This window comes from Lagenorhynchus albirostris, chromosome 4, assembly GCF_949774975.1.
Source record: "Lagenorhynchus albirostris chromosome 4, mLagAlb1.1, whole genome shotgun sequence".
NCBI lineage: Eukaryota > Metazoa > Chordata > Mammalia > Artiodactyla > Delphinidae > Lagenorhynchus > Lagenorhynchus albirostris.
The window spans coordinates 104546022-104571714 of NC_083098.1; the positions used below are offsets into that span (position 1 = coordinate 104546022).

The 25693-nt window shown below is 42.3% G+C and overlaps 1 protein-coding gene across 8 annotated transcripts in view; it reads left to right on the forward strand.

Annotated features, from left to right (window-relative positions):
• Positions 1-25693, forward strand: part of LDB2 (LIM domain binding 2) — a 380726-nt gene that overhangs the window by 122683 nt on the left and 232350 nt on the right. For all 8 annotated transcript variants that reach the window (XM_060148465.1, XM_060148466.1, XM_060148462.1 and 5 more), the window contains exon 2: positions 16746-16848. In XM_060148465.1, the coding sequence (XP_060004448.1) occupies positions 16746-16848 (103 nt within the window). The remainder of the gene's footprint in view (positions 1-16745; positions 16849-25693) is intronic.

Sequence of the window (25693 nt, forward strand, 5' to 3'; positions counted from 1 at the left end):
ACCAAACCCTCTCTTGAGAACAAATATACTTAAGAAGATATTTGTTTGATATAAATTGGCTGTGACTGGGGGAAGGCGGGTAACCCAAGACTTGTTCACCCCTCTGGCTCTGGTGCCTGCCCAGGATCCTTCTAGATCTCTATGTGACTCCTTCTCTCTCTTTCTTCAGGTTTTTACTCTAAATCAGTGGTGGTCAACCTGAAGGACATCTGGAAATGTCTGGAGACATTTTTTGGTTGTCACAACCAAGGGAGATGCTACTGGTATCTCTTGGGTAGAGACGAGGGATGCTGTCAAACATCCTACAATGCACAGGATAGCTTCCCCCTCCCCCAACAAAGAACTATCCAGCCCAATGTCAGTAGTGCTGAGGTTGAGAAACCCTGATCTAAAGAGACATTCCAGCAAGGCCACCCATGGTTGCCCCATCTAAAATCTCACCTCTCCTTTCTTACCCTCCATTCTTTGTGTCCCCCTTTCCTGCTTTATTATTTTTCTTCTGTGCACCTGTCACTCTCTGATAAATGATATATTTCACTTATTTATCTTGTTTATTGTTTGTCGTCCACTACTGTGTATGCTCTACAAGCACAGAGATTTATGTCCTTTTTGTTCACTGCTTTATCGTTAATGCCTAGGATATTGTCTAGCCCATAGTAAGCGCTCAATAAATACCAGTTGCATGTAAGAATGGATTCAGAGTCCAAGTAAGTAACAATCACCAGTTCATCACGGAGGCCACTTGGGTTAAAATCCATTTGCCATCCCTGTGGAGACTCTTCCTGCACCCTGGAAGGTGATGGAAATATTCCTTTTTAAATCCTTTGGTGAGGATGATGCCTTTACTTTAGCCCTGACCAAGATCCCCCAAAAATGTTTTCCCTGAAAGCAAGAGTAGGGAAGGTGGACAGGTTCTTTTTTTGAACAATAATCCCTGAAGAAGTGAGTGTTCTATCAGGATGCCTTTGGAAGGACCCTTAGAATCATCCTTATATTTGACCGATGGAGAAATCAAGGCCTGAAGCACATCCTCTAAGGACATTTAAAACACTTAAGAGTCTTTGATTTGCACTTGTGTGAGGTCACCCGTCAAAGAATCACCAGGATCAGAATTAGAACTCAGTTTTCTGCCTTCAGTGGAGATGGAAGGGGGAAAGTGAAAAATCCCGCATCAACAAATATGCTGCTGGCATATTCTCTGAAGCTCTCTTTTGCCTTGCAAGTTGTGATATCTAGCTGACAAGGGAGCAAACTGAAGAGCTAAATGCAGAGCTTTCAGAGATGCTGAGATGCAAATTAGCCCCGAACCACAGGCAACTGTGGGTTTGAGGCCGGCGTGCAAAACAGAGGCTTCTCTTCCTTAGGTCTGCCTTGTAAACTCACTTTGGTGGATAGCGTACCCTCGCTTTTTCCCAGACAGGCACTGGGCAAGGCACTAGAGAGATGGTGAAAAACAAAACATTCATCCTGCCTTTGAGGAGTTTGCAGCCTGGAGAGGGAGACAGACAGAGGAGGGTGTCCTTGTTTGCATCTGCTGTCAGTGGCAATTGTGGGACAACTGGATAATTGGATTATACATTTTCTGAGGATAGAGATCTCTGTCTTGGGTGCCCTTAATGCCACCTAACACTGATGGCCAGACCAATAATGATGGGTAAAAATTAATAAGCACTCCTTGAGTACCAGACACTGTACTAAGCACTTCAGTGTATCAGTTCATTTAATCTTCACAACAGCACTACGGGGTGCAGGGACCATTATGGTTCCCATTTTCACAGCGAAGGCAACTGAGATTGAATATCTTGCCCAGAGTTACAGAGCAAAGACTTGCTGGCTATTGACATCTAGCCCCAGGCTGTCAGGTTGTCAAGTGTATGGGCTGTTCTATAAGATGTATCACTGATATATATTATTTAATGTCCACCCAACCCTGGCCTTGAGACTTTCTCCACCACTTAGTAATAATGCCCTTTATTGGGTGTTTACTCTCTTCCAGTCATTGGTCCATGTGTTATCTAGTATAATCCTCACAACGAAAGGTGAGGAATTATTATATCCATTTTATACCCAATGAAGTGGAGGCAGAGAGAGCTTACGTAATTTGCCTGAGGTCACACAGCTAGTAAGTGGTAGAGCCAGGATTCAGGATATTTCATACAAGTGGAATCATTCAATATGTGGCATTTTGTGTCTGCCCTCTTTCTCTTTGCATAATGTTTTTGCCGTACATGTTAAAGCATTTATCAATATTTTACTCCTTTCATTGCTAATAGTGTTCCGTTATACAGAGATACCACTTTGTTTACCTGTTCATCAGTTGATGGACATTTGGATGGTTTCCATTTCTGGGCTATTGTGAATGATGAAGCAATGTACAAGTCTTATATGTGATCTTTTATTACTGATATTTTCTGTCTCATGTCTGTCAAAAGGGATGAGTTCTGAAGCCAGGACGTGGCTCTGAACACTGATTCCAACATGTACCAGCTGTGTGAATGGGAAAATTAAGTAACCTGTCTGAGCGTTGGGTTTTTCTTTATCACTTGTTAAAGGAGAATAATAATAGTAGCTACCTGATCATGCTCAAAAGCCTGAAATATATAAGGCACAGTGTTTGGTTCATAATTAAACACACAATAAATATGTGTGGTGAGAGGAGTATTGCAGGTGAAGAGGTGGAAGGGATAAAGGGAAAGTTTGTCAGGCTGCAACGACGTTCAGGAGAGTGGTAGGTGCTGAGTGGGTGGGTAATGCTGGCATCTGCCTACCTTGTACATCGGAGCTTTCAGACTATGATGAGAAGTGACCACAGTGCATGAGAGTTCCCGTTTCCTCAGCTCTCCAGTAACGTGTGGCATAGTTCAGTTTTTTGTTTTTTTTTTTGACAATCACATGGGTGTTCAAGGGCTTGGATTTAATTTACCTTTTCTTGACTACAAGTGAAACAGAACATCTCTTCATTGCTTTATTGACCACTTTCTGGGAATGGTACTTTCACATTTTTTGCTCTTTTATATGTTATTGATTTTTAATCTGGAACAGTTCATTATATATCCTAGTTACTAATCCTCTTCCAGCTCATCATTTATATTGTAGCATGTTTACAATGTCTTTTGTCATCTGAAATGTTTATATTTTGATGGATTCAAATGGATCGCTTGTTTCTCATGATTTGTCTTGTGTTTGTTTACAAATTTTCCCCCTGTTCTGAGGTCACACAAAATATGCTCTCTTTTCTTCAAATAGTTTGAAAACTTTGTTTTTCTTCATTTATATGTGTCATCCATCTGGAATTTATATTTGGTTATGTGAAGTGGAATCAAATTTATTTTTTCCATGTGAAAAGCCAACACTACTTACCCATTTGTCTATCCTTTCCCACTCCCCCATAGGGCCACCTCTTTCATAGACCCAGGTCCCATGCATGCTTCTGTCTCTCAGCCCTCCATTCTGCCCTACTGCTCTGTTTATCCATCTTGCTTTCTTAATTTTACATTATAACCTAAGCATGCCTTTGTGTTATTATAAACCATGGGTAAACATTATGTTTAAAGATTCCTATTTTCTTTCTTTCTTTCTATCATGGTTTCTGGAATCATTTCTCCCTTGTAGGGCAGCACATTGTTTCCAGTTTTTTTTTTTTTTTTTTTTTTTTGCTATTATGAAGGCTCCTGTGGTGAATATTTTTGCATATAAAACATTTACATAGTTTTGGATTATGTCCTTTGGATGGATTCCCAGAAATAGAATTACCAAGTCAAAGGGCATGAATATTTTTAATGCTTTTAATTCATGATATATATTTATTTTAAAAATTAAAGGGAATAAAGATTCTGGTAGATTCCTAGTACTCTATTATGTAGTTGTAGCCAAATGCACTGTGACAAGTCTGGATCTGGGAATTGTTGCCCTGTAGAAGTCCAAAAGAGAGATTAATGTGGTCTCTTTGATAAGATTTCTCTTTTCTCTTTTCTTAACACATTTTTTGGTATTTTCATTTATTCAAGCCATCATTTATTAAGCACCTACTGTGTACCAGGTTCTACAGCCAAGTGGGCAGCAGGATCTCAATGAGCTTATGTTTTTTAGTAGGTAGGAAGACAACAAATAGACCAAATCAAGTGATTTCCTGGAGAAAAAACATTGACTGATTAGGTGAAAAAGTTGGCTCCTATAGACTAGTGACAAGTGACACAGAACTTGAGATTTGAATGACAAGGAAGAGAAAGCTACGCCAAGTAGAGGAAAGGCATCACTCACGGATGGAACAGCGAGTGCAAATGTCTCTGTGGTGGACCAGAGTGTGGCCCCGGGTTAGAAGGAAGGTCTGTGTTGCAAGAGCCCAGGCTCGTGAGCTGTGTTCAATGAAGGGAACTGAGGCCAAGGAAAAACACCAAGTCCCAACCACGCAGGGCAGTTTGCTCCATGGCTAAAAGCAGCAATGGGAATCCACCGGATGGTTTCGACAGGGAGTGATGCAATCTAGTGGGCGTTGTTCAAAGATCATGCAGGCTTCTCAGCAGAGCACAGGTACAGGGAAACAGAGTGCTGGCAGAGAGAAAGATTAGGAAGCAATCACTGCTGTCCAGGCTGGAGGTACTGGAGGTCCAGACAAGGAGTGCAGGTGGAGGGAGAGAAATGTGGGTGGGCTCCATTCTAGGTTGGAAGGAGATTGCTGTTGGATTGGGGGTGTGGACTTAGCAAAAGAGCAAAGTCAAGAATATGTCCTAAAAGTTTGGGCTAAGAGAATGACAACTTGGAATTACATTATTGACATAGAAAAGAGTGGGGAGAATAGGTTTGAGGTGTGGTAAAAATAAGGGTGGGTCTGGCTTTGGCCATGTTCAGTCTGAGATGCCTCTTTGGTTAACAAGGGGGGAAGTTGGTGACACAGCTGGAGCCAGGGATCTGGAGGCCAGGGAGAAGCTGGGAGCTGTGATACAGACTTAGAGGGAATCTAAGACCCCAATAAACAGATGTGTAAACTGAAAAGAACATGGAGGACTTCGACCATCATCAAGAGAAACCTGTTTCCTTCTGAGTTTTGAGATTATGCTGGATTTCTTCTATTTATCTTTGTGAACAAAAACCTTTTCCCTTTTCCCAAGGAAGAAGAGGGGAAAACACGAGTTTTCTTTTCTTGCTTCAGTCCCGGCACGGCCTTCCAATTTTGAGTGGTAACTCTAAGAATTATTCCTGTCATTTGATTCCGATGCAATTGGGCAGGTCACAAAATTAAGCTTTTGCATCTTGCAAGCTTTTCCAGAAGTGTTCTTTCATTGTCTGCTGTGTGTATGTTGGAACAGAAAATTTGTGCCTGGTTTTATGGTGCACTTTTCCCAAGATATACGACTTGCTGCCTCATCACATTATCCTGCCTCTCAGGACCTCTCACACCTAGAGGGTATGATGTAATATGAGGTATGGTGCTCGCCGCCCAGAACTGTCACCAGCGAGACCCATGCTGCTAGAGTAATGCTTCGCTAGGTCATTTTCAAAGTGGGTTTGCGCAGGGTCCCTAGTATATTATTTTTTGATATGTCAGAGTGCGTGTTTCCAGGTTGGAGTCTGACAGAGGAAATTTAATTATGAAGAAAATACTCCGCCTCCTTCACACCAGAATAGTATAGATGAGAACAGGCAGTGAAACTTTGCAGCTAGAAACAAACATTCAGGAATCACAATATTCAGGAACCAAATCCCAGTGTTGCCCCTTACTTGGTCTGTGACCTTGGGTATATATCTTGACCTCCTGGGGCCTCAGTTCCCCATTTAAATTGGGATAATAAAAGTACCAACTTGATAAGGATTCTGTGATGACTAGAAAGTAATTTGTTGTGAAACTCCTAAGCACTTTCGTTGAGTCACTCATTAAATATTTAACACCCCTGCTTAACAGACATGTGAACAAAAAAGAGAATAGAAGTGTCCAACCATCATGAAAACACGATTGTGTTTCTTCAGAGTTTTGAGAATATGCTGGTTTTAATTAAACAGATATTTATTTGTTAAATGAAATAATTTAAATAATCAAGTAATTGAGTACTTATTTGTTGCATGCCTGCCAGGTGTTAGCAAATACACAGGCACGGGTAGAGATCCTGCCCTCATGAAGCGGATACCAATCCAAACTTTTAAAAAAAGTTATGATTTCATAATAGTTGCAATAAATCCAAAGCTTATTTTTGGCACCTCAACTTGTATACATTTTAGTCATTATTTTTAGATGATTGTAAACAGCATTTCTCTTTGGAATCCTCACAATTAATGAATACTTTCGTAGGTCAAGGGCAGAGATTGAAATACATGATTTTTCCAGGTGTTTGGGGTGTTTGATGTAGATTTAGCTACAGAGGCATATCTGCTGGACGCCAATTCCTGTCTCTCTGCCTGTTTTAAGAAATGTCTCTCCCAAGGCAGCAGCACAGGGGAGTGAAATGTAGTAGACACTTTCTAAAAGGGAAGCCTCGAACTGTGAGTGAAACCCTGAGATGTTCTGTCAAGACACATAATTTACTCTCTCAGTAACATGCCGTTTTAGAATTTCTCTGTTAAAATGATAACGTTTACTGTTAAATCAAATGCAATTTAGTTGAGAATAAACAAAGTCATAGTTGAGAATGAGAGAGAGAAAAAAAAAACAAAATAAAACTACAACCTCTGGAGGACTTCCCTGGTGGTGTAGTGGTTAAGAATCCACCTGCCAATGCAGGGGACACAGGTTCAAGCCCTGGTCTGGGAAGATCCCACATGACACAGAGCAACTAAGCCCATGTTCCACAACTACTGAACCTGCGCTCTTAGAGCCCGCGAGCCACAACTACTGAGCCCGCGTGTCACAGCTACTGAAGCCCGCATGCTGCAACTACTGCAGGCTGTGTGCCTAGAGCCCGTGCTCCGCAACAAAGAGAAGCCACCGCAATAAGTCAAGAGTAGCCCCTGCTCGCCGCAACTAGAGCAAGCCTGCGCAAAGCAGCAAAGACCCAACGCAGCCAAAGAATAAATGAATAAATAAATAAATTTATATAAAAAAACTACAACCTCTGGGACATGAGATTAAAAAAATTCCATAACATTAAATAAAATGGGGGGATTTAAAATTCTCTCCCTGTGTTCATTACATGCTTGTTCAAAATTACCAGCTAGTGAGAGCAAATGATCTTACCTTATTACTTTTATTTCTGTGTCTCGATGTAGAATTCCATCGATGTGATGGAAAGCCTTGCTTTGAGCTGTCTGTTCAGGAAACAGAGCCCCAAACATTCAGTGCATTAATTGGAGATTGAAACAACTAAGAAGACAGTAGAAAGTTTGAAGAACATTGCTCTAGACAAAGAACATCGTAGTAAAGTGCTTATATGAGCCCAAACTCAAGAGCCAGAGTCCCTGTGTTTGAGATATCTCTGCTACTTGTTAGCTTCATAGTCTTAAGCAGATATTTAAATCCTCTGTGCCTCAGTTTTCTCATCTATAAAATGGCATGAATAATAGGACTTAGCCCCTAGGGTCATTGTGAGGTTTCAAGGAGTTTATATTAGTCAGTGGATTCAGAATGGTGGCCGGCACACGGAAATGCTATGTAACTGTTGACTACTATTATTAAATGCGGCTAATTTGGAATAAACATGGTTTGATACAAGACTCCTAGGTTTGGAGAAATGAAGGAAGCAAAAAGACCTTTGTAGTTAGAGAAAATAAAAACCTGCACCCCCTTCAGTGTGTGAGAGCCTCTAGAAAGGGAAAGCCAGGAGATTTGGCAGGAGATTATTATCTTCTGTCTCAACATATGCAAGTGACAGGCAAAGAAATTTAGGGAAAGCGAGTCTGGCCAAGTGTGCATCAGTCTTGGTCCTGGAGACACATGTTTTTTCTGCAGTGTTTTCTAAGAGAGGTCAACTGACATGTGTAAGATGGGAGTGACCACAATGGTAAGATACAAATGAATAGTGTGCTCTCTATGTGTGCGTGTGTATAAGACAGTAGGGAGAGGAGATATCATTGTTTTCTAGAACCGCAAGATACTGAAGAAAGTCAATGCCCTCCTCATCTTCCCGTTTCCAGACCCCTTCATACATTCTCTCCACTTTGACCTGTTTAAGTTTATTTTCATTGAAAAAACACACTTTTCAAGAAATAGATGCTTTATGTATGGTTCATCCTTCGGAGGGGGTGTATGTGTGCCACGTGACAAGTGGTTGCCATGGTAATTTCTCATTATTGTTGAATTGAAAAATAATTACTCTGGCAAAAATCCCACATAACCTGTCAGTGCTTAAGTTAAAGATGCTGGGGGGCAACCCTGGCACCAGGATCCTGTTTTTGGTGGAGAGGGACAGAGAGAGGAATGGAAGAGAATCTGAGTTGGAAGCAAAATGCTTTTGTGGATTTTTAAATATAATTAAGACTCTCTTCTGCTATTTGACCTGAGTGCATCTCTCATCCTGATATATGATTTGGCTGCCGGGGCTACTTGGGCTCACCTGTGAGATGGGACAAAGGGACCAAGGATTTTCATCACAGAAATGTACAGAGGGGATTACTTAGAGTGGAGAAGCTTTAATGGTGTTTTTACCTAATTAAGATATACGGAGAATTGCAGGCCACACCCCTCCACCTGGGTCTGGGTTCAGGCTGAGTTAATTTCGTCTTTATTTACCTGGAGGCTGCTCTCTGCTATTGTTACTTTCCAGCTTTGGGAAAAGAATCCACTTTTTACTTATTAATATTCACTAAGCACTAAATATGCACTGTTCAGGTACTAAACAACAGCCAGGATTGAAAGGAAAAGGCAAGCATGACCTCCATGAGAATCCTTGTGGCAGAGCGTGTGGAGTTAGATGGCCCTCACTCCCTACCTGTGCACGCACACATTGGGGTGTTTGGTACTCAATCATTCTGTCTCATGAACCATTTCGGAGGACCATGAAGCAACTATGCTTCCTTTCTTGTGTTGTGTCAAGAACTCATCCTGCTTTTGGTTAATGAAGTCCCTGGGATACACTCTGCCTTTAAAAGAATGATAGGAAAACTTTTATTAGTAGTGGTATTTCCATCATTGCATATTCTTTGGACTTTCAGATGCTCATCCTTCTCCTGGCAGAGCCAGACTCTGTTTTGTAATTCTGTGGATCTTGTTATTAGGTCTCACATGGAAATATATCGCTTGGAAATGCTCTTAGTTTCATCTCTACCCGTTCATCTTCAGACCAGAAGTCTTCAGTCTGGAAGCATAGGGACCTCCTAATGGAAAAGCCAAAATATACACACGTGCACACCCTATGCCTAGGCACGGCCGCTTTAAATATATGCCCCAGAGAAATCCTTACACATTAACACAAAGGGACACTGCAAAGATACTTATCGCAGCATTGTTGTAATGGCAAAAAATTAGAAACTGTCTAGAGATCGTTAGTAGCAAAATGCTTAAATAAAATATATTCTTTTCATCTAGTGTACTACCATGTAGCTTATATAAGGAAGGAAGAGGCCCTAATATATAAAATGGAGACAACTCCAAAACACAATGTCGAATGAAAAAAAAAAAGTTTAAAGAAGGAAACATAATGTATGATATCATTTAAATAAAATACTAAAAACATAAAACAGGGCTATATATGAATAGAGTTATGTATGTATATAAATATAAAAGATGGGCTAGGAAGGGCCGTATGATTTTCACGAAATGGTTGTTTATGGGAGCCTGGGGGAAGGGAGAGAAAAATACAGCAAGCTATGGAGACCCAAGACGTTTATTTTTATTTATAATTTTTAATTCCTTTTAAAAAGGAAAGAAAGATATTATTTTAATAATTGTTAATTCTGGATAATGGGCCATAGGCCTTCACCATATTATCCTCTATTCTCTATTTTTAAAAATTACTAAAGTAAAACATCACTTATTTATTTATTTACTTATTTTTAAACATCACTTATTTAAGTTACAATCAATGAAGTGTATTCACTTAACCAATGTTTCACTGAAAAGAACAAAAAAAATGCCCAAAGGTGGTTCAGTGGAATGGCAGTGTAGGTGGGAAGTAATTTCTTCATCAATATGAACTTGTCACATGCATGGTTGGTACGTCCACTGATGAAAAGTGAGGCAACAGTGACATGACAGAGAGAAGCCTCTGCTTGTACATTGCCCTGGTCCCCTAGCCACTGAGTTTAGACTTAAGATTCCTGCAATCTTCGAGGAAGAATCTTTTTTTTTTTTTTAAACCAACCTTTCAATACCTAGGTGTTGGGTAGGAGTTTATTTATTTACTTATTTATTTATGTATGTATTTATTTTGGCTGTGTTGGGTCTTCATTTCTGTGTGCGGGCTTTCTCTAGTTGCGGCAGGGGGCGGGGGCCACTCTTCATCGCGGTGCGCGGGCCTCTCACTATCGCGGCCTCTCTTGTTGCGGAGCACAGGCTCCAGACGAACAGGCTCAGTAGTTGTGGCTCACGGGCCTAGTTGCTCCGCGGCATGTGGGATCTTCCCAGACCAGGGCTTGAACCCGTGTCCCCTGCATCGGCAGGTGGACTCTCAACCATTGCGCCACCAGGGAAGCCCGGAGGAAGAATCTTACTCACTGTGTGGTTACGGCCTCACCATCTGTTCTCCTCCCTACTGGGTAATTTATAGGTGGGAGATCTGTTGAGGATGGAGAGATGCCTAATACCTGGTCCTTATCCTTTAGCATCTCATGGTCCTCTACAGCAGCCGCAAATTTAGATAAATTTATATTGCAAGGCAGTGATTCAATTATAATATGATCCACACTCAAACAGGGGTAGAGGTATCAAGCTTTCCTAGCACAGGAGACAGGGAAAAAAGGAATCAAAGGACTGGGACTTGGTATTTGCTGGACATGGTAGGCCAAAAGAACAACATATGCAAAGACAAGGAGGCAGGAAATGGTTAAAGACGGACCCTTGGTTCGACAAGGTAAGTTGCTGGGTCCTTTGGCTCCACACAGGCCAACTCCTGACCATGCTGGTCCCCAGAGTGGTAAGAGTGGCTTTTCCCTGGATAGAATGTCTTTTCCGATATATCCACCAAATGTTGTGTCTATGCTATGTGGCAGTAACTGGTGTGCACGGCCACCCCACCTACCAAAAACCTCAGGCTATTGGTTTGTTGTTAAAGGCATTTGTCATAACCTTTACCTCCAAGTCTTGAGAGGTTGATCTGGGCCTGCTGGTCAGTCTCAAGGCCCTTCCTAGTTATTCTCCACATTGGTTTGACTGGAGGGGATTGCCCGCATGGAGAGTGGGCAGCAAAATCCTACCTTCCCTTCACACCGTAGGGGAAACCAGACTTAGTGAGCTCCTCTTTGGAATCCTTGCTGCGAAACAGCCTCGGAAACTTTCCTCACACAGCCTCCTACTGGTCAGCTTATTGGACTTGGCCATGTGACCTGCTCCCAAGGGAACTCCTTGGTTCTTCCTCCAATGACGGAGGCGCCAAGTATGCGATCAGGAGACAGAAGTGTTAGCCTGTGGATAGATAGAACCGCAGAATCGTGACCAGTCATTTTCTGTTATATTTCCTTGGTCTCTTGCACATGTTGCCTTTGTCTGCGAGGCTCAGACCATCTAGATGACCGACATCTAGACGTTGAATAATGGTGGCACTGATTTTTTATCATTGTCCACAACTCATGAGGCTGTTAGCTCAGCTCTGTGGCTGAGAACTGAGATTCCACCAGTCACACTGTAAGATCTTCTGCCAGAGATTTCGTATTTGGTTTAGCATAGGTCTTTGTAGCTGCATTGCAGCGGCTGCCTGGACTCCTGGCCTAGTCATCAGGCAAATGTCTTCCATAAAATTGCCTCACTGATCCCAGGAACTATACCAGCCAGCCAAATGGAAGTAAGGGCTGTTCAAAGAGGAGGTTTATTTTCAGAAAAACAACATGAAGGTGGGGGAAAGTGGGCAAAATCTGAAAGAACTGGAGGAGGAGATCTGTTCAAGCAAAATTTCCTCTTGCTAATTAATGCTGGCCTCTTCTTCTACTCTTGTGAATCTTTTTGTCTTCAACCTAAGGTGGAAAATCACTTTTTAAGCAGAATTATTTGGAGAAAACCTGGCCTGGTCAGTTCATCAGTTGTAACAAACAAATCTGCTGCTGTGGTGAGGGCTGTTGGTAACAGGGGAGGCTATGCATGTGTGCGGGCAGGGAGGGTGTGGGAATTCTCTGTACCTTCCTCTCAATTTTGCTATTTAAAAAAATAGACTGGAATTACGCAGACTTGGATGTGAACTTTAGCTTTGCCACTTTCTAGCTGTCTGATCTTTACTAAGGAGTTTAACTTTTTTGAAATTCAGATTCTCTGTTTATAAATATCTGAAGGTCAAAGGAGACCATAAGAAAAAATAATAATAGCTGCCATTTATTGAGCAACTATTATGTGCTGGGCAGTTTCTCCTTAGCCCTCACAGTCCACTGAACTGATTGTTCCCACTTTGCAAATGAGCAAATAGATGCAAACAAGTTAGGAGGCTTGACTTAGGTCATCAGCGAATAAGAGGCAGAATTCATATCTTGAAGCCAATGTAACATAGAGGTTAAGGGTATAAATTCTTAAATTCTTCTAAGGATGCCTGCTCTGCCCCTGGGGGCAATTAGGACAGTTGTGAATATAAGATGGTTCAATTCATGGAAAAAACTTAGAAAATATTGAGTTATGGGTACTACTGTTAACCCAGGGCCCCCCAAACATGTATTCTTTCCATGATCTCCTTCCTTCAGAAAAAAGCCAAGTTAAGACTGGCCTGTACTTGAAATTTAGTAATATTTTCTTAAAAATACTACTTTTTAATTCCCTTTCTCCATCAGCATTTTTCCTCTCATAACTAAGGACTAACTCAAAAGCCTTATATATGTGTGTTGGGGGGCAGTTGACAACTATAGCTTAAAAATAATATCCAAATTTTTTGTGTGTCAGTTTAAAAATATTGGCCAATAGACAAAGTAGGGTCAACCATCTAGAGCTCACAAAAACTGTGTAAGTGATTTTCTTGAGTTGGGTTTTTGATGGAACAAAAAGGAATTCCAGTCTTTCAACCACTCATTCATTCTATCAGCCAAAATGTGTATATATTCTATTATGTACCTATTATGTGTCTTGCCCTGTGAAAGCACATATCACATATTTAGTTTTGGAATGTTCTTGCAAGATTTGTGACCAAAGCCAATTGATTTTTTGTGTGTGTATAGTCACCTGATGTGACCTTCTCCTACCAAAACTGTCCTGACATTTCCTGAGACATTGACTCATCTCATGTTCCATTATAGTTGGTTTGAATCAAATGTCATCCCCCCTTCTTGGGTCATCACTCCCCCTCCCCCCTTGATTTCTGCCAACACTCACTTGTCTGGGCCCCGTGGAACCTGTAGGCTGCTCATAGACAATTCTCCCACCTCCTTACAGCCTTAATCCTTTCTTTTCTCCTAGTGACTTCAGATCACTGAAGCCTGGGTTCTCCCTGGGCTTTTACCTTCCACTAGTCCGTTTTCTAGCAGACGTGCTAAAAACCAGGAATTAGATGACAGGAAAATGGAGGTAGAAGAACTGATCTAGTCACTGGGCCTGTGAACAATTAGCAGGCCAAAAGGAGTTGATCAATTTCCATTCAGAGTTTTCACTGTGTTGTAGCCAGGTATTGTTGCCAAGTAAATGGGTTACAAATAGTTGAAGTGATTTGGAGACATGCTTGATATATAAACTTTTTTTTTTTTTTTTTTTTTTGTGGTACTCAGGCCTCTCACTGTTGTGGCCTCTCCCGTTGCGGAGCACAGGCTCCAACGCGCAGGCTCAGCGGCCATGGCTCACGGGCCTAGCTTCTCCGCAGCATATGGGATCTTCCCCGACTGGGGCACGAACACGTGTCCCCTGCATCGGCAGGCGGACCCTCAACCACTGCACCACCAGGGAAGCCCTATAAACATTTTCATGTAGAGTTCTTTAGAGCATGGAATGCTTCATCCCTTAGGAATGGTGTCAAAGATGGTAGATAAAGGTAGGAAAGGGGCATTGTATTGATCTTTACTGTGTTCCAGGCACTCTTCTGGGCACGTCACAGCCATTAACTTATTGAATTTTCACATCTACCTTGCAAAATAGTTATTAATGTAACTGTTGTTGTATCTACTGTGAAGATAGTTATTACTGTTGTTGTTATTATTATCATTATTGTTATCCTTAATTTCCAAGTAAGGAAACAGGGTCAGGGAGGTAAAATAAGTTGTCCAAGTTCACATAGCTGGGAAAAGGTAGTGTCGGGATGAGCCTCCTCTGAGGATTGCCCGCAGGACGAATTCCACCAGTGTTGTAATACCACCTGCCCTACCGCATGGTGCTGGCCTCTTTCTGGGCGTGAGTCCTGGCATGTGGGACAGTAAGTACAGCGAGGAGCTGGAAGAGAAACCAGCCTGAGACAAAATATGCCCTTTCCCATCTCCCTTCCTTCTTTCTGAACCCTAGCCCTTGCCTTCCCAAGGACGCCAGAGAAATGAGTCGGCAGAGACTGGGGCAGATCTCAGATGTCCGAGAGTCCCAGTCCCTATATAGGAATTCTGAAAGCGTTCCCCCCACTTTCACTTTCTCTCTAATATCGTATTACATGATTAAAATATAGTTCTGGGGCAATCATTCCTTGAACCGGCATTTTGACACCACACTTAATAACTATTATGGCATGAACGTGAGTATTTTAAAAAGCTACATGTGAACACCAGCTCTGCTGTTTATCGGCCGAGTGGACTTGGGCAAGTTACCTTCACCACCTAATCCGTTTCTGCAGTTGTAAAACTGGGATGATAACGTGAGCAGTTCCAGCCAGTCACTGAACAGCTTTCATTAATACCATGGCCTCGTCACCATCTGGGGCCTGGGAGATGGAGAAGCGGACAAAACACAGCCCCTACTCACAAGAAACTGATATCGTACTGACAAGGGAAAAGAACAAAACAAAACCAAGAATCAGGGTGGTAATGACGAGCGAGTGAGAAAACATATAAAGTATTTAGAACAGTGTTTGGCATGTGGTAAGCGCTCAATAAATGTTAACCATTATTCTTTTTCCATCTGTATAGCAATTTGAAATGAAAAAGCCCTGTGTATCCAGGCTCCCAAATAGGGTTTCTTGCCCCAGCTGCTTCTTCACTTCCAAGCCCACTAATTTTTCTAGAAGCTCTGACAGTTTCCACAGCATTCAGGCCCTGTGCCGTGGTCTCAGGTGTGGAGCGAGGCTGTCTGTTTGATGCTCAGTTGGCTGCGCCCTGCCAGTGGGTTTGAGCCCTTTGAGGGTAGAGACCAATCTCTTATCCTGCTGTGTATTCCGAGGGCCTGCACGTAATAAGTGCTCAATAAACATTTGTTTCTGAAGGGAGATGGGAGGGGGGTAGTTTGTATGTGGAGTCATGATATACCCCTGGATGGTTTTATATTTACTGTATTCTACTAAGAAAAGTGTTGGCTTTTGGTATGGCGATCGGGAGGAGGCCAGAGAAAAAGAGACGAGGACAATCATTTGTCTAAGCTTCTTCTTTTCTGAAAAGAGGAACAGCATCGTTCTTCAGTGGCCCCTTATTTATTCCCGTTGGGACTGAAGGCTTGTTCCCAAGGCCTGCCAGTGACAACAACTTAATGTTGTCATAAGCAGAACAACTTAATGGGAGGAAGAGAGGCTGGTGAGACCTTGGCCGGGGCCCCAGGGTGGGGGCCTTTAAGAGAGGAGCAGCGGGCCCCTCTGTGTCCTTCCGCCATCTGACAGGCAGCTGGGAAACATCTTGCCCTGAAAGCTGGCGCTAACCAACAATTCTCTGTAAAAAGATTGTGCTTAAGAATTTGAGGGTAAATTGAGCACTATACAGAGAATGAGGCCCAGGTATGATTCCCCCTTTTAAATGTAACACTTTGCATAACCCTCCTAATTCCCTGTTAGAGGAGGCCCTTCCCCTGCCCTTGAAGCTTAGCAATGATTTTAATGGCCTTCAACTGGGCCAATTTCAAATTATTTTCTGGATGAGCAAGGGAAACATTCAACCCAAGACAAACAAACAGAGTTCATGTGGATGGTTTGCATTCTGCTGAACTATTCTGTTTTTAATAACTGATTTAATAGCGAGCAAGTGATTGCCTATAATCTTAAACCAATCCTCAAGAACAATCCATATGCATGTGATGGTTGCTCGTGCACAAACTCATCTTTCTACATAAATCCGTGTAGCCATACCTGTATCTTTTATAGGGATATTTGCGTAGAGGAAGACTACAAGCCACACACAACTTTTTTTTTTGAATAAATTATTGTTAAAAAATGTACTCTTCTCCTTAACCTGGTTGTAATATTGTGCTTTCTGTTTGTAAAATCGGACTGCTAAATGAGCAAAGAGAAAGAGAGAGGGAAAAAGCTGAATGCATTTTACATTAAAAGCAAACCTTTTTCTTAAAAAACGTCACATTGTGCTCCAGAATACGTTTATTAAATCTCCCCAAATATGTCCTCGAGAATTAATTTTCATTTGCTTTGCATTAACTCGTTTATTGAATTGGAATTCAGTCCTCATTCGAGGCAATTAATTTGAAGAGTGACCACACGCCTGCCCACACCCCTTCCAGAACACCCACATACATATGCTAAGTCCCAAGCCACCGATGACTGGATTTTTCTGCCTTTTTCCCTTTTCTTTTCCCCTTTGAGATATTTTTCCACTCTTGCCTGTTAAATACATGATCTGTCTTTTTGCAGGATAGCGACAACCTCTGGTGGGATGCGTTTGCCACCGAGTTTTTTGAAGATGATGCCACATTAACCCTTTCCTTTTGTTTGGAAGATGGACCAAAGCGATACAGTAAGAAAGAAGTTTATTTTCTCTAATATTCCCTCATTTTGCGCCCGTAAGAAAACCACAGGGGTCTTCAGAGAATAATACAGTGCTGACAGGCTGACAATAATCCCGGCCTCCTGCCTCTGATCAAGGCACTGTCTCCGGGTGGCAGCCCGACTCGGCAGCAGGAGATTTCCTTCGAGGCTTAGGATGTTTGGGCATTTGCCAGTTTAGAGAGCGAGGCAAATGTGAACCAAGCCCCCCAGTGATAAGTGGTAGCTGAATTGTGGAGACTTGCCGTCCGTCTCTTCCCTGCGACCCTTCTTTATGCTTGACAACACTTCACACCCAACGCTCTGCTTCCGAAGTTCCCTTTAAAAATATATCCTCACAATCACTGTATCAGCTATATCCTTCTAATTCCCTCTTATCAATTATCTCAGGTGTTTATTGGACAAGTGCTGTGTTTTCTTGGGGGCGGGGGAGGCCACAGCTGCTTTGAACACACACTTTGGGATTCGTGTTGACAGAATTTATAGTTCCTTGTCTTTCTGGCGAGTGATAACTCTGTAAAGATCCTCAAATTACAGCCTGTGGCACCTTGGGTAACAGCTGATCTGTCCTGATTAGGTTCAGCCAACTTGTCAGAGATCAGATTTGCTAGTTGTGCTGTAAGACTGAGAGGCATAAATACGTCAGCACAAAGACAATTAATGTCCAGTTAGATCAGAGAGAGATGCGTTTTCAGAAATCAGCATTGCACATGTGAAGGGATCTGTCTGTCAGAGGGTAAAACATCCCAAATGTGTCAAACACGGAGCTGATGATGGGACCAACCACAGTATGTACAAATGAGTCGGTCCAGAGCATTGAGTAAATGATGGGTAATAGCACTCTTGATATACACAATGAAAAGATCTGATTGTTGCTAAATGTATTTCAAAGCCACTAGAGTACAACCAGTGCTTTATTTTCTTTTCTTAATTTTACAGGACTTTAGATAACTTAGTATTTGGATCTATTGTATGATGAGTTGATTAATTATGCTAATAAATAGATGGTGATTTTTAAAAGTGGCGAACCGTGGATAGCAGGACAGCTTGCTCAGTTGAAACTCATTGCCGGAAGCATCTCTTAAGATTTGTATATTGTGGGCTTTCAGAGGCTGGGACATTTTTAATAAATATTTTGGGTGAGAGGGGCCGCTAGTGTGCCAGACAAGGGGCTTCTCCAGAATGTCTTTCCATTCAACATAATGACACCTGTTGCAAGCACTGGCAAGCCCACTTCATCGGGGGTCCTGGTAAGTTCACTCGCTTTCTGTGTGTGGTGCTCCCAAGCAGCCTCACACCCTACAGAGTGGGAGCGTCGGGTACAGAAGCTGCCGTTTCAGAATTGCCTAGGGGATAAATGAACGTGGCAATCGAACAATTACTCTCTCCCCAAAAGCCTGCCGGATCAATGGTGAATAATTTCGAACCAAGCAGTCATCCATCCTCTGAGTCTTCTTATTTTTTTCTGAGGCATAAGCTCAGATAACTTCAAGTTATCATTGTTTTATGTTCCTGTGCTGTGTGTGTGTGTGTGTGTGTGTGTGTGTGTGAATCCGTCAGGGTCTGCTCAGGGAACTAGAATTACTAATAAAACAGATTCTCAATCTTCCTTCTGTCCACCCCTGACCCCAACATCATTTGGGGGTGAGGCATGATCAGTGCTTGTTAAGATCTTATATTCATGTACAGGAGTAAATGCCTGACTACGAGCCATTGTTGCCCAGGTTTCTTTGTTTCTCTGAACCAAAATATTTCCCGAGCGGCGAAGAGAAACAAAGATGATCGACAGTCTGGAGCCCAGTCTCATCAGCTGCTTTGCTGACAGCCTGGTGATGTGCACACGCTGCTGATGTGCGGGCAAGTGACAGTTGATTGACAGCCTAGGACCGGGAGATAGGGAAGATGAAGGATGCTTAGAACGCCTGACGCGCTTGCTGTTTATGCAGCGCTCCAAGCATCTCGCGGCCACCTTAACCCATTCACAGTCCAGGCACACTGTGCCGGGTGGGCAGGGAAAACACATGCTGGCCCTGCGTTGGGGCTGCAGCACTTCCTGGAGATCTTGCAGGGAGCTGAGAGCTTTGCATTTCTGAGGAAGAAAATAGGACTTGGCTATTACATTTGTGTATGTAAAACATTTCCCCGTATTGCTTTCATTCTAGGTACCAAGAAATATTCTAGATGAGGTTTACTTAATCCTTACTAGAAAAATCTTTTCCTTCTCCCTCCCCATGTCTACTTTTTCAGAGGGTTCCTCTGGCTCTAAGAGATCTGATCTCTAAGCTACCGTAAATCATGTAATATGTGTTTACTTGTTTATTTGTTGTCTGTCACCCCCTATTAGAGTGTTATCTCCCTGTGCACAGGGGCTTTGTTTTATTTATTGCTGAATTCTCAGATTAATACAGAAACCTGCACAACATAGGTACCCAATAAATATTCATTGAATGAATGATTGAATGAATGAATGGACATTTGGGGAAAAGTTTATATCCCAAACAGAATGCTGGCAAAACAATCCCTATACCGACATCCTTGGACTTACTTAAATGGGAAGAACTCAGTCCAAAGTGCTCTGCTGGTGTTTTCAAATAAGGTCTCGGATATGGTTGGATCTGTTTTAAGTTGCAGGGGTAGGGGGGACTCAACATATAATAATTCAGGAAATAATTATGTTGGGGAGATATATTACTCTTCCTTTCAGAAAGCTCTTCTGTATCGATCTTATTGCTCCACCCACCCCAGTCCTTACTCTCCTGATGGGAGTGGGCCCCCTCCTCAGGTGGGATATGATTGGGATTGCCGATGGAGACTACTGATGTCTTCCTAGAAGACCGGGGTGAGGTTTCTGTGGAGAGGGGCCAGACAGACAAGGTTGCTGGACCATGTAGCAACTGGGATGTGTGTCCCTAAGGCCATGTGCCTGCCCCTGCCTTGTGGGGCTTCATGAAGTGTTCCCCCAGCAGCTGGAGAAGCCAACAGTCCAGGGAAGTGGTTTCTGCTTGGGTTAGGTGGAATCTCAAGTGGGGAAGAGGGCCAGGGGTAAGAGATTCCCTCTTGATCAGCTGGTCTGTGGTTAAAGACCAGTAGAGCTGAAAAGTGTCTTTCTGGAAATGGACCCTTCCTTGGTCCACAGAGCCCCAGCTGGTGAGTTATTAGACCTCAGGTTGGCCGACTCCAGAGTCAGAGATGGGGCACCCCCGCCCCCCGCCATCCTATCCCTACACCTCCCACAGCTAAGAGGAAAGAAATGGATTCGTCAATTCACACATTCCAAGGAACATAAGTCACAAATAATTACTGTCTTATTTGATAGAGAGGGCAAGGCAAGAAGAGGAATGGGGTCTCAGCCCTCTGCACACTTATTTTGCAATTCTGAGTCCAGCGTGGTGTATGGTTTTCCTTCCGCATCTTATACAGAAGCAACCGTTCTTAGGTTGCTTGCTCACCATTAGCTTCCAGCGAGGATTGATTTTCCTCTGCTCCTTTTCTGGGCGTGTAGTGGAATTGTGCCCCACAGTCTCCGCGCTCTGATGACCAGCACAGAACCTTTTGGGTAAAGGTACTGGTAACCGCCTCAGGAAACCTAGACCATGTCCAGGGCCACACTGGCCATGCTCTTCATCTATCGGAAATACATGGTTCCCAATTCATTCAGGAAATATTTCTTTGCTGGGAAAGATGCATGGAGAGAGTCCTTCTGGGACTTCCCTGGTGGCACTGTGGTTAAGAATCTGCCTGCCAATGCAGGCGACACGGGTTCGATCCCTGGTCCAGGAAGATTCCCACATGCCGTGGAGCAACTAAGCCTGTGTGCCACAACTACTGAGCCCGCGCTCTAGAGCCCGCGAGCCACATCTACTGAGCCCATGTGCCACAACTACTGAAGCCCACGCACTCTAGGGTCTGCGTGCCGCAGCTATTGAGCCCGCGTGCTACAACTACTAAAGCCGCGCACCTAGAGCCTGTGCTCCTCAACAAGAGAAGCCACCACAGTGAGAAGCCCCCACACCGCAATGAAGAGTAGCCCCTGCTGTCCTCCACTAGAGAAAGCCCTTGCGCAGCAATGAAAACCCAACGCAGCCAAAAGAAAAAGAGTTCTCCTGTGTCCCATGGCGTTGGAGAGGCTGGAAGGCTAATCAATGTAGTAGAAAGCTCACAAGAGTTCAGTGTGAACATTCCTGGGTCTTAACCCGTGCTTGTATTGGTAAACAGAGCCTCCATTTCCTTATCTGTAAAATGGCCATGAGAGTACCATCACTGGCTTGCAGTGAAAATTAAATGAGATAATATAATCAAAGAACCGCAGAGCATTTGAAGAATGTGGTAGTCAGCGTTGACTATTATTATTGATAACAATGCGTGACATTGGCATCACTACAGCTTCTGTGCATTGGAGAAGCTTGCCATTGGCAAGTGCTTATCAACTACGTAGAGCTTGCTGGGCAGTGGAGAGCCTACAGACCCTTCTGATGGGCAATTCCTGCTGAACTGCAACATTGAAGAAATCACCCTGTCCCAGGCTTTCAACTGCAGAAACCCACTGTCATCACTGGTAAGTGATGTGCGAAAGGAAGGGAAAGGCAGTTGAGAATGTGTGGCTTCTGTGCTTTGGGGGTTAAAGACTCCAAACACTAAACTATGTCCAGGTTGGTCTTGCTTTGGAAATTGGGGTGGGAGGGAGTTGACATAAATATTAAAATGCCATCTTATTTGGGAGCACTTCCTATTGGCTGTTTTTAAGGGAAAGGTGTGTGGTTCAGGCAGAAATTCCTGGTCTGAAACCTTGGTTTCAACCCAGCTTTGTCTTTTACTGCCTGAGTGATTTGGCCTAAGTCGCATTCTAAGCATCCGTGGCCTCATCTGCAAAGTGAGGGTTTGATGAGATGACACGTAAATTTCTTAGCAGAGTTTCCAGTGCCTGGAAAATGCTCCATAAATAGCTGTTGTTATTCAATTGAATTCCAATGAGCATACCTCAGCCTCTAGATTGAGATCCAGGACAACTCAGATACAATCATCACTAATCCTTTAAATATTGTTTGTAATTTGAGGGTGATGGGTCCCGGTAATTTCCCGTCTGACAACTGTTATTTCGTCTTGAGTTTCACATTCTTTCTGGGGTAAGGGTTTCTGGCAGAACTACACACCTTTATAGTCACATGAGCCAAAGACTATTCTTGTTTCCTCTGTGACTGCTGGGGCTTCATTTCACTGTCCAAAAGCAGAAAGTTGTTTTGGGATATGTCATTGCTCTCCAAGATGTTTTCTTCTGTTTTCCTTAGTCATCGCGTCCCATTAGATATTTGAAGGACTGCACATAGGCCCCTCTGTGGAGCCCTTTCTTCACAAGATGCTTATCTTTTACATTTTCTCTCCTATTTCCCTTTTTTCTGAAAGCTCTGATAGCACTGCAATATTGACAGAGTTCTTCAATTTTGTCTTGTAATATGTGTTTTTATGTGTGGTGTGTTTGGATGTGTCCCCCTAAGGGAGAGAAATTCTACAAAGCCCAAGTAACTTGACTATCTCTGGTTCCTTTTTTTTTTTTCCTGTCTTTTTATTGGTTCACCTTGTCCAGCTGTGTTTTTATTGTGCTTGCTATATAGGAATTCTGAAAACATTTTCTCCCCACTTTCTCTTTCTCTCTAATATCATATTACATGATTAGAAATATATTTCTGGGAAAATCATTCCTTGAATCAGCATTTTGACACCACGCTTAATAACTATTATGGCGTGAACGTGGGTATTTTTAAAAGCTACATGTGAAGAGCGTGCGCTGCAGCACACAGGAGGAGGATTTACAAGGCCAGAATCTGCGCCTGTCTTTTCTATGGATAACACCTCGAAAGAGTCCACCTGAGATCTGGAAATGTACGGGTTTGTGCGGCCAGTGTTTAAAAACCCTTAGCTTCCTCAAGAGACATGTGCCAGTTAGTCCAGGGGTTCTTCCTCCATAAAGTAACTTTTTTCCTCTGAAAAGTTTGCATTCCTTTTCTTTTATTCATTTATGGAGGTAGAGATCAGAATCACGGACTCTGGACCCCTTTGAGCCTCTGCTTCACCAGAGCTGTGCGAAGTTAGGCCTATGACTTGATGCTGGGCATCCTGCCTAGATTTTCTTAACCTCAGTTTCTTTATACATAATGTCTAGGTGATAATAATGCCAACATCATAAGACACTTGTGAAGATTAAATAAGATTAAGTAACATGTACCTTAGCTTAGTGCTGTCTGGGAAAAACACACAATAAATATTTATTGCTTGAATAAATGAATGGATGAATGAATGAGTAAGAGAATGAGTTAAACCTATGATATGCCAGTCACTTGGAATTAAAATAGAGGATAGTTTCCATTACTTGTTCCATCATTTAGCGCATAGAAGGAAAATCTCTGGCTTTGGGCAAAGCCAGATCAGACTTGTCTTCCTTCGGTGGGGAAATCTTAACAATTTAATGACCAACTGGAAGAAAACTTGACATTATGGAAGATGATGACTTAAACAAGTCCCAAACTATTACAGTTGTGACACCTGTCTAACAGAGGGTGACGTTTCCATCCCCTATTTTGCTCAGAGAGCTAGGAGCTACTGAATACTTCTCAAGTGCCAGGCACTGTGCTAGGCACCATTGGGCTCTATGTCTTGTTGACTGAGGACCAGATGAAAGGAAATGAACTGTGGTTGCATTCAAAATTAATCCCAGAGAAAAGAATGCACCTCCTCAGAGTTGTCCTTGATGGTTAGTTACTGGATGAGTGTGGCATTTTTGTTACATAATGACATAGATGTCTTTGTCTCAGATGACTCTGGAAAATGCTTTCCTTTGCATGAGCTGCACTAAATGATTTCTAGAAAGCTCTGGTCTTTGAAATTGTGATTTTAGTGAGTGACCCTTCTCAACAGAATTCTTCATTAGGCTGGCAAGATCTGGAGTAAATTAAGTTAGGACTAAAGCAGACATTCATTTGAAGTTCATTTTTTCCTTCAGTCATTCATTGATTCATGATTTAGAATGCACTGAATTCTTGCTTTTTGCCAGACATTGAGAGGGATAGATAGTCTTGAGAGGAAGGAAGTTCATCACCAATTTTTTCATTTACTTTTAATTTCATTTTAATACAAACTCTTTCCTTAAATTAACATAATCAACTAAGTAACTCAAAAAGAAAATATTCTTGTAATATTAATGCAAAATCTGGGATTAGTTATAAAAAAGACTTGAGAGAAAGCCTACAGCTGATGGATGAACTAACAGACTTCTGAAGGGAAAAAGGAGCCTGAATCTCTTCCCATTTGTGGTTTCAAATTGATGATATCAAGTGTTGCAAATTGGCCATGACAATAGATTGAGCAGACATCCCATTCACTCATCTGCTAATGAATACCACACGAATAATCACATGAGATAATGGACAGAAAAGTGCGTTGAATAAATGTAAAGTGCTATACAAGTTGAAGGCATAATTATCATCATACTTATAATTGATCTTTAGGATTTGGTGACTTTATTTTCCCTTTATATGTCAAGCTGTTAAGAAATCTGGGAGGATTGTTGGATCTTTTCTCATGGGGATAAAATTCATTGTCAAATATGCAGGCTTGAGAAAGTCAGACCTATTCTCAAGAGCTTGGTTGGGAGGTCTGAATGAGGTGCTAGCCAGGAAATAGACATCATGTCCATTTTTGAGACTCTGTGTGACTGTGATGTCTGTGGGGTCCTGGCATGTACATTTCCTGACTCTTGGTTTCATGGGGTATATTCCTACTCTCATTAGCGTCCCTATGGTTCTCAAATCAAGAAGGCACTACCTCATAGTGGGTAATGTGATGAATGTGGCCAACTTTTCATTATCACAATGATAGGTAATGCTACTGGCATTTATTGTCTGGGGGCTGGAGAAGATAAATGTTCTGCTCAACAAAAAAATTACTGAGAAACATCTTACCTGACCCTCTTTACATCCAATTTACTCATCATCTTGAAGGTAGGGTTGCTAGATAAAATGTAAGTATACAAATGCAATACTTGGGACATATACTACAAAATTATTTGTTTATCTAAAATTCTAAGTTAACTGGACATCTTGTGTCTTTCGTTCTTAAAGCTGGCAGCCCTACTTGAAGGACCCCAGTTCACACTCAAATATGAAATCTTGATAACTCCAGAGCAGCTACAATGGAGTGTGAACATGATACATTATATGGAAAAAACTCTTAAGAGATTTACCTGGTCCTGTTCTGCACATGAGTCTTGCCTCTGCTTACATTCAGCAACTGGACTCATGGGTCCCACCTAAAGGATAAAATACCTTATTGGGGTGGGGGAGAGGTGTAGGCTAAAGCCTGCCTGAATTTAAATCCAAAGTTCATATTGCAGGCCCTCCACAGTTGACTATGCCACACTTGGGCAGGTGCTGAGCACACATGAGTGTGTAATATCATCTCCCTTAAAGGAGCTTACAGTTTAACAAGGGAGATAGACAATTAACTCTAATGCAACAGCATCCACAGTGAAAGAGTAGGGCAAAGAAAGTACTGTGGGATATAAAGAAGGTGATCAAATCTGCTTCCAGGAGAAAAAGACTAGACTGGTGAAGACTTCTTTCTAACCTAAAACCCTTTTGTTCCTTAAAGCCATGACAGAAAACACCCTACCACAGTACTTTGCAGATATAAGATGTTCAGTAAATATCTGTGGACTGAATAAATGATGCAGCATTGGTATATAGTATAAATATGACCCAAAGGAACTGATGATTTAGCCCACAGACACATTACTGAACATACGGTTTTTCCCATGTTTCAGTAAT